Source organism: Natator depressus, chromosome 7 (assembly GCF_965152275.1).
Source record: "Natator depressus isolate rNatDep1 chromosome 7, rNatDep2.hap1, whole genome shotgun sequence".
Lineage (NCBI taxonomy): Eukaryota > Metazoa > Chordata > Testudines > Cheloniidae > Natator > Natator depressus.
This window is the reverse complement of record NC_134240.1, coordinates 115072683-115081975: the sequence shown is the minus strand read 5'-3', so window position 1 is coordinate 115081975 and position 9293 is coordinate 115072683. Positions and strand designations below refer to the sequence as shown.

Genomic DNA, 9293 nt, shown 5'->3' with positions numbered 1-9293 from the left:
GCCGAAACGTGGAACAGCCTAGGTGATGTTTTAAGAGCAGAAAATCAATGGCTGCTCTGTTATCTAAAATTGCATCCCTTAATTCGTATTGCTCTGCGTTAAGTAGGGCAATTGCCTTGGATGTTGTATTAATTGCCTTCGCTGCAAAGCACGCCAGGGCATTTAGGGTTCTGGCTGTATAAGTGGCAAGCCCGGGGACCCCAACAATGGAGGCCGCTAAAGCAGTATACTCAGCGCGACTAAAAAGCTCAACATCTGCAACACAATTATCTGAAAGGGGTACACTTCTTTTACTGTGCCTTTGGCTGGCAAAAGGCAATATAAGCGTCATTCTACTAAGACAGCAAAGGGTGCCATCACTTAAATTTGCAGGAATATAACTAAAGGTGCGTGAGCCACAGGTAAAAAACCACCCTGATGGTAGGAAGATATGGCCATAATTGTATGAAACATTCACAGCGCGGGAACAATTTAAGAGGGGTTGAGGAATTTGCCGACAGCCCAAGGGCACCTTTGTACTAGTGCAGTTAACCACACGCGCACAGGTGACATTGTTGGCCCCGGCCGGGTACGGTGTGTGGAGGGATATAGCCGTGTGAGGCAAGGTATAGTTGGCCGGGCCCCAATTAGCCATGCCAGAGTACTGGGAAGAGAGATTCACATAAGCAGCGAGCATCGTCTCATTCCCTATTTCCTCAGGGTGATGACATACTGGTATAAGGCATGTACCTAACAATTCTCCGGCTGCTACAGAATCAGACAAACAAAAGTGGGTAACATTTGCTATTGAAGCCAATCTTTCCCATATGTTATATGTCATTCGGGCCCGTAACGGGGGAAGTGCTCCCGAGCCAACCGCTACAGGAAATAGCAGGCACAAAAGGCATACAATCAGCACAGAATTAGCAGTGATTTGGGCGAGAATCGCCACAAACAAAGTCTCAGGAGTCTCTGGCTGTTGATTTGCTGCCAGTCTTCGTTGAGCCGCCGCGACCAATGCTTTTACTGCTCCCCATGTCACGGGCTGGCTTGGGACGCTACGCCTCTTCCGTTTCCGTCCCGCCGTTGTCGACCCGGGAGGCACCACGTTCTCCTCCAAGGTCAGCTGAAACTCCGGTATGGGGTTCGACAGCCCCTGGCGCCACGCCATGCTGTTTCAGTGCCGGTCGCACACACCGGGCTGGAACCCACAACGGTCCTGCAGGGAGAGACACAGCAGCATATCCCCGACCCCAAGTGATTAGAGGTACTGGGCCCAGCCACTGCGGATCGGGCAGCTGACGGTAAAAGACACGCGGTCTTTCCAGTACCTCAGATTTGTGAAAATGGCGATCCGCGGGGGTCTGCTGATCTGCGTTCAGCGTTAAATTATTTAAAGTAAACAAAAGGATATGCATTTGTTGTTGAATGTCTCCTAAGGTTCGGAGACGCAGCTCCCCTTGTTTTAATTGTTTATCAAGCAAGGTTTTGAGCGTGCGATTGGCACGTTCAACAATGGCTTGGCCCGTGGAATTATAAGGGATGCCGTGTTTAAGACGGACGTTCCATTGGGCGCAAAAAGTGGAGAGGGCTGTGGAGCAGTAAGCTGGGGCATTATCCGTTTTAATTTGGCTTGGGCGACCCATAACAGAAAAACAGGCTAGCAAATGGTGAATAACTTTAGCAGTGGCTTCCCCACGCTGTGGGGTTGCCCACAGAAATCCCGAATAAGTATCAACAGAAACATGTAAAAAGGAATAGGGGCGGAACTGTGGCACATGAGTGACATCCATTTGCCATAGCTGATTTGCTGCAGTACCTCTGGGGTTAACGGCATAAGAAAAAGTAGGAGCAGCAGCGGCACAGTGGGGGCAGGAACGAACAATGGAACGTGCATGATCAGCAGGAATGTGAAACTGCCGGGCCAAAACAGAGGCAGACTGATGGAAAAAGGCATGGCTTTCAATGGGGTCAGAAAAGAGGGAATTTACCTGACCACGTAACGCGCGATCAGCGCGTGCATTGCCCTCAGTGAGTGACCCAGGCAGAGGGGTATGACTGCGAATATGAGCAACAAAATAAGGGAAATTACGAGTGGAAATAAGATATTGCAAAGACAAAAATAGGCGAAGGAGGTCCACATCGACCTGAGGGGTAATGAGGGCAAGGGGTAAATGATCAATCACTTGATAAACATAATGGGTGTCCACAATTAAATTAAAGGGACAATCAGCGAAAAGTTGAAAGGCTAAAATAACAGCAGCCAGTTCTGAACGCTGCGCGGAACGCTGAGGCAGTGTAAAACGAGAACGCCAACGGGGAGGGTCACCTGATTGATAGGTGACGACACCTCGATGTGGAGAGCCATCAGTAAAAAGAGTAACAGCAGAAACAATGGGTTGAGAGCGGCTAAGACGATGAACAATTAGAGGCACCTTTTGTGTAATTACCAACCGAGGATCTTTTGGGGGATTATAAGAAATTTCTCCCACATAATCACAAAGAGCAACCTGCCAAGCCAAAGAGGTGTGGCACAAGGAATCAAATTCACTACGGGACAAGGGGAACACAATATCAACTAAATCAGTGCCAGTAAGTTGCACTGCACGGTGGCAGGCTTTACGAACAAGATCAGACAGGGCATCTAGATATGGGTAAATATTCCGAGGAGGAGTGGAGGAGAGGTACAGCCACTCTATGATAGAGACGGCTGTATTCGTACGGGGTACAAACAGAGCCGCAGTGGGCGTATGAGGGGTGGCAAGAAGAATCAGCCGTAGGGGACGGACCTCAGGGGGTCTGTCCACAAACTGCTGACTTAATGCTGCATTAATTTGTCGAATGCAGGCAATGTGCTCTTTAGTGATGGCAATAACTGCACCCGGTGCTCAGGCTCCATGTAGGAGCTCGAACAACGGCTGCAGCATTGAGGTGGGGAGACGAAAATAGGGCCGAATCCAATTTAAATGACCCAAAATTTGTTGTAATTTAACAAGGGTTAGGGGTTGAGGTAGAGTTAGTGCCGGACGAACCGGAGCAGCATAGGTTTGTAAAACCTTATGGCCGAGGTAGTGGTAGGGATAAGAGCGTTGGATTTTTTCTGGTGCCACCAACAGGCCATTTTGGCCGAGGATTTGAGACAAAGATTCAATCTGTTGTTCCGTGACCTGGGGACCACTAAGCAAAATGTCATCCATATAATGGTAGACCTTTAGCGTAGGGTACCGGGCACGAAAAGGGGTGAGGGCCCGATCCACAAAAAGCTGACACAAGGTTGGACTATTTTGCATTCCCTGGGGTAAGACCTTCCACTGATACCTTTGAGAGGGTTGCTGATTATTATATTGTGGCACCGTGAACGCGAATTTTTCGCGATCTTGTGGGCAAAGGGGGATGGTGAAAAAACAATCTTTTAAATCTAATACGCAGAGCTGATCGGTTTGAGGAATTAAATTTGGATTTGGTAATCCATATTGCAAGGGGCCCATAGGTTGGATGCATTTATTTATTTCCCTTAAGTCATGTAACAGCCGCCATGCACCAGATTTTTTCTTAATAACGAACACCGGGGTGTTCCAGGGACTAGTAGAGCTTTCCAAGCGCTGTGCCAGCAAATGCTGCTGCACAAGCGATTGAAGCGCTTTTAGCTTTTCTAGAGGGAGGGGCCACTGGTCAATCCAGACGGGCTCTAAGGATTGCCATACCAAGGGCAATGCGGAGGGCAATGTGGGCGAGGGAGGACTTTGAGCCATTAGATATTAATATCGAGGGTGGTGTCCAGCTTTGTAAGTAAATCACGGCCCCAAATATTGAGGTGGACAGGGAGCACAAAAGGGCGGATAGTAGCAAGGGTACGGCCTCCCGGTTTAGAGACTGTGACCCAAGACAAACTCTGTCGCCCGGGTTTACTACCCCCGATCCCCCACAACTCTTTAGAAGGAACCGTAGGCCAACTAACCGGCCACTCTGGATCACGAATCACCGTAACGTCAGCTCCAGTGTCCACCAGCCCTGTGAAAGGAACATCATTTAAGAGAAGTGTTAACTGAGGTTTCGAGGGGCGGACTGACATTGTCAGAGCAACAAGTGGAGAGGACGCGCTGTGAGACGGCGAGTGAGACAACGTTGATCCAAAGCCGCCTCCGCCCCGAGTTCGATCCTCGGCAGCTGGCACCTGATAGGGGACTAAAATCAATTGTGCAATTGATCGTCCACGCGGGAGCGACTGTGGAAGATGAGTCCACACCTGAACCTTAATAATGCCGGTGTAATCGGCATCAATGACCCCGGGGATGACAAAAAAGCCCTGTTTCCCAGCATGAGAGCGAGGGAGAACGAGACCCACAAAGCCGGCAGGGAGAGGTCCCGTCACCTGGGTAGGTATGGCGCAGACCTCCCCTGGCAGCCGAAAATCAGTGTCCTCCTGCATGATCAAATCAAGCCCTGCACTTCCAGCAGTCGCCGCCCTCATAGAGTCTATGGATTTTAAGGCAGAGGAACGGTTGTCTGAGTGGGAAACACCCCCGTTTGGCCCTGGGTTCGGGGGGGACCCGCCGCGCGGTTTCCCGGCCCGCTACGACACTGATTAGCCCAGTGATAGCCCTTTTGACACTTGGGGCACTTTTTTGAGGGTCGGGCGGGTGCCTTTGATGAGCGGCACTCCCGCTGGAAGTGACCCTCCTTGCCACAGCGGTAACAACGCTTCCCCTCTTTTCCGGTTCTTTTTAGGGCGGCAGCCAGAACTCCAGCTTTATGGGCTTGTGTGCCGATGTTTTGGCACGCCCGTAGCATGTCTGAGAGCTCTAAAATGCCAGAGGCTTGCGCCATCTGGAGAGCGCGACGGCAATCCTCATTTGCATTTTCAACTGCCATTTTTAACAGGATTTCCTGAGCTGCCGCAGCGTTATCCACCTGTCGGAGGATAGCCTCCTGCAATCTGTTGGTAAAATCCAGAAAGGACTCTGATGCACCCTGACGGATACTAACAAAGCTTTTAGTAGGCTTGCCTGAATCCGGGACCTTCCGGAAAGCATGCTGGGCGCAGGTGGAAATAAGGGGGAAGAGGGCCTGAGGGAGTTGAGTTTGCATCTCAACGGTAGCAAACGGTCCCTCCCCTGCCAAGTGCTCAAAAATAATACCTTCCGCTCTATGAATCTGGGCCTGGCGTTCCGCCTCCTGCCGATACTCACTAATCCAAATAACATATTGACTGGGTGACAGCATCATGCGCAATAGCGCCTTCCAATCTTCAGGGATCAGGGAGTATCCACTACCTAGCCCTTCAATGAGACCACGCACAAACGTGCTAGTCAGACCGAACTCGCGAATTGCTTTCTTTACCTCTCTAATCACCGAGTAAGGCAAACTGACCCAGGTTCCAACCGGGTTGCCCTGGCCATCGTTCTGCCAGGTCACCGGACAAACCGAGACCAGCTCAGCCAGCTCCTCTGCTGTAAGATCTGAGCGAGCCTTCGCTGCGTGAACCATTTGTTGCACCAGCGAAAGCCTCTGAGCAGATGCAGACGACCCCCTGGGGGGCCCCGAAGCATGGGGTTCCAGGGGGGGATGGTAATCACACACCGGCTCTGGCGGGGAAGGTAAGGGAGGCGGTGGTAATAAAGGCACTGGGAGCAAAGCAGGGAGAGGGATGGCTGCAGGAGCCGACGGCGGTGGCGAAATCGGCAGCCCCTCTGTTGGTGCGGGAGAGGGTTCTTCCGAAGCGACACACTGTGTTGCATCGGTAGGAGGGGGGGTGGCTGCAGGAGCCGACGGGCGTGGCGAGATCACCAGCCTCGCGAGGGAGGGCCTGTCCGAGGCGACACGCTGTATCGCATCGCGGCAGAGGTGCCAGGCATGTAAAGCCTGCACGGGCGCCCGAGGCTCTTCATGCAATGTCTGGCCCAACCGCTCCCAGTCCGCTAGCTTAAGGGTTCCGGCTTCAGGGTACCACGGGCACTGGGCACTCACCTCCTGTAGCAGGAGAGTGAGTTCTCGAGCGGGGCAGTCATGCTGAGCCTTACGCAGCAGATACTGTAGCTCATTGCGGTGTTGCACTTGCAAAGCAGACAGGGAGCTTCCCATACTTACCACAACGAAAAATACTCACCGGGATCCGCGAAGCGGATGAGTGACGCGTCTGAAACCCTTGCCGGGCGAGGTGAGTGCTGAGGGCCCCACGTTTGGGCGCCAGTTGTGGCGGTTCAGTGATGAGACAGAACACAGGTTTATCCAAGCAAGCAAGCTGGTTAGCTGAAAAGGGCTGCCCCCTGTCAGCTTTCCACCTTCCCTTTTATTATATTTCTCCCCCCTGCGCATTACCTACTTCCACCGCAAAAAGACACAACAAAGGAATACATGACTTTGATTAATATTCTTATTTTCCAGCCTCTATCTACTACAATCCTAATTCTCAGGCCTTGAGGCCAGGCCAAGGAAGCTTCCCACGATTACTGTCCTTTAATTAACTTCCCAGGGTTCATATCTGGTCCTCGTCCTTGGATGGAGCAATGTGTTGCTCCTACACAACGGTCAGGGTGTGCCCTGACTGTTTCCAGGTGGATGGACTAAACATGAACCCTTCAGGAACAACACTTTATGCTACCACATATTGCTATTCCTGCGATGTCTCTATGGCCTCATATTACTGTTGCCAGTGGTTTGATTAGTCTCTCTTATGCATCTACAAACACTACTCCTATTGTAGCATCCTATTCTCCAACTACCCACTTCTCATGCAACAAGTGCTGATATTATCCACTGATCTCTTTAGGATAAAGGCACTTGAATCAGGATGTATTATTGTTCCTTCAGATAAAACCTCAGAGTTGTGCCTGTTTTCAGGTAGAAACCAAACAAACACAGACATTCACACAATTTCCACCTGAAATCATAAAGCCACCAAGGATGACAACCTAATCATGTGGATATTTTCAAACACCTCTATGTTGATGGTGCCCAGTTCCTAGAGAGCCAAAACGTGCTTTCCAGCTCAGCACATCCTTTTTATCCTGTACCATTCCTGTAAATGGTGGGATTTTAAAAAGTCAGAGAGAGAGAAATTCATTCTATACTATGTCCCTCTGTTCTCTCTGAGGAATTGGTAAAGGAGCTCTTTAGGAAGTACTCTGATTTCAGGACTGGTTAATATGGCAGAAGACAATGCATGGAAAAAAGTATGCGGGGCAAAATCTGTTGACACTGTGACAGATAAGGCAATTTCATGCAATATCTTTGGGAGATCTTACTATTATTAAGTATATGTATTATTGTGGGCCAGGGATTGTATGCCATCCCATGGGAGAGGGTGACCACAGCCCACCAGGAGCTAAGAACAATGGGGGGTGACTAGGCAAATTCCCTCAGGCTGTAGCACCTCCAGAGAGGTACCACAACTTGGAGAGGCTCTCATATACTGCTTCAGCTGGATTCTCCAGGGACCAACAGACAAAGAAATGACTTTTGGATAAATAGCCTGAGTTTAAACTGATTCAGGGCCTACCTCCGGCAGATGGACACAACCATCTCCCACCTATGTAACTTCTGCCACTTGTGGAGGTGGGTTTTTTTATGCCAATGGAAGAGCTCTCTCCCATCGACATAGCGTGTCTTCATCAGATGCGCTGCGGCACTCTACGGATAGACTACCCTTAGTTGAAGCAGCACCACCTATGTAGTATGGATGCAGTCAGATGGGTATAAAGTTTCTTATATCCGTATACCTTATTCCTGTAATATAAGCACCTTTATAGCTGTATAGCGGCAGCCCCGGTAGGGGGTTGTACTGTTTTATATTCGGTTTTAGACATCTATAGCTATATTATATATAACTATGTTGAGGACAGCTGAGAATGATAGTGAGTGAGATTAACTGTTGATGTGAAAATGTGGTAATTATAGAACCATGGGATGCCCACACGAAAGAAGGTGGATCCCATTCAGGATCAGAGGCCCCTGCGGTTCCAATGGGTGTGGTGTTAGATGTCAGAAAGCAGGAGCCCACCTGACATAAGGGCAAAGAGAAAATCTTTCCATGCCCCCAGCCTCTTTCTCAAACCACCCCCCCCCAACCTGGGTGGGGAAATCCAGTGCAACACCATAAGGGGTAATGTAACAATTACTGGACAGACATTGCCAGTGGATTCCATACTGATTCAATACTGGAGAGGATGGGCAAACAATACGAACAGCAGATAGTACCCAGGCTATTAGTGTCAAAAAGAATAATTTATATGTGAAGGAGATTGAGGAACCAGGGGCAGAAAAGTGGATTAGAACATGATTGTACTGGGTGAAAACCAGATGTAAAATGCAATTCAGGAAACTATGAGAGTGCATGGACATCTTTTCTTGATCAAGCGAAAATTCAAGAAGAAGAAAGTTCTTGTTCAAACAGCTTGAGTTGATCAGAAAGTGTAAGTTAGATACTAGATGGAAGGGGAAGATTAATAGATGCTTGTAGCATTGCTTTGGCATTCATAACTGGGGCCAAATCCTGTTCCCACTGAAGTCAATGGGATTTTTGCTACTGACTTAAGTAGCAGATGGGTTAGGTGGTCATAGCCTACTCCAGGGGTCAGCAACCTTTTAGAAGTGGTGTACCGAGTCTTCATTTATTCACTTTAATTTAAGGTTTCACGTGCCAATAAAACATTTTAACGTTTTTTAGAAGGTCTCTCTCTGTAAGTCTATATATTGTGTAACTAAACTATTGTTGTATGTAAACAAGGTTTTCAAAATGTTTAAGAAGCTTCATTTAAAATTAAATTAAAATGCTGGTCTTATGCCGCCGGCCCACTCAGCCCATTGCCGGCCGGGGGTTCCATTCCGGGGCTGAGTGGGGCCTGCGGCCGGGACCCTGGCTGGCAAGGGGCAGGCAGCCAGAACCCCAGACTGGCAGTGGGCTGAGCGGGGCTGGTGGCTGGGACCCCAGACTGGCAGTGGGCTGAGTGGCTCTGCCCGCTGCCGTTCAGCCCGCTGCCGGTCTGGGGTTCAGTCCGCCGGCTCCTGCCAGCCAGGGTCCCGGCTGCCGGCCCCGCTCAGCCTGCTGCCGGTCTGGGGTCCCAGCTCTGTCCACATAGAGTAGGTACCTACCTTCTCCCTGGTTCTAGCCATTCTCTTCCTCTCTCTGCACTGAGATGAGGGTGGGAGTGTGCTGAGCACAGGGCTGGGGGTGAAGGAGCAGGCTGGGGGTTGGGATGCAGGGTCTGGCCAGGAGCTAGAAAGAGGGAGGGGGCTCAGGGTTGAGGCAGGAGGTTTGGGTGTGGAGCGCTTACCTGGGCAGCTCCCATTTGGTGCGAGGGGTGCAGGTGGGAATG

The 9293-nt window shown here is 50.2% G+C and overlaps 1 protein-coding gene across 2 annotated transcripts; it reads right to left on the bottom strand.

Moving 5' to 3' along the window:
• Positions 1-1060: 1060 nt before the first annotated feature.
• On the bottom strand, positions 1061-7699 carry LOC141991167 (endogenous retrovirus group K member 5 Gag polyprotein-like). Of its 2 annotated transcripts, XM_074959361.1 has the most exons (3): positions 3938-7699; positions 1971-2037; positions 1061-1198 (listed from the first exon to the last, which is right to left on the bottom strand). In XM_074959361.1, exon 1 carries the CDS (start codon positions 6058-6060, stop codon positions 4465-4467), a length of 1596 nt encoding a protein of 531 aa, XP_074815462.1. In that variant the 5' UTR covers positions 6061-7699; the 3' UTR covers positions 1061-1198; positions 1971-2037; positions 3938-4464. The 2 variants fall into 2 exon arrangements, with proteins under 2 accessions (XP_074815462.1, XP_074815463.1); XM_074959362.1 differs by lacking the exon at positions 1971-2037.
• Positions 7700-9293: the final 1594 nt, after the last annotated feature.

What these genes read in the sequence shown, in the direction of transcription:
- LOC141991167 (XM_074959361.1), bottom strand. Translation starts at nt 6,060, where the DNA reads ATGGGAAGCTCCCTGTCTGCTTTGCAAGTGCAACACCGCAATGAGCTA.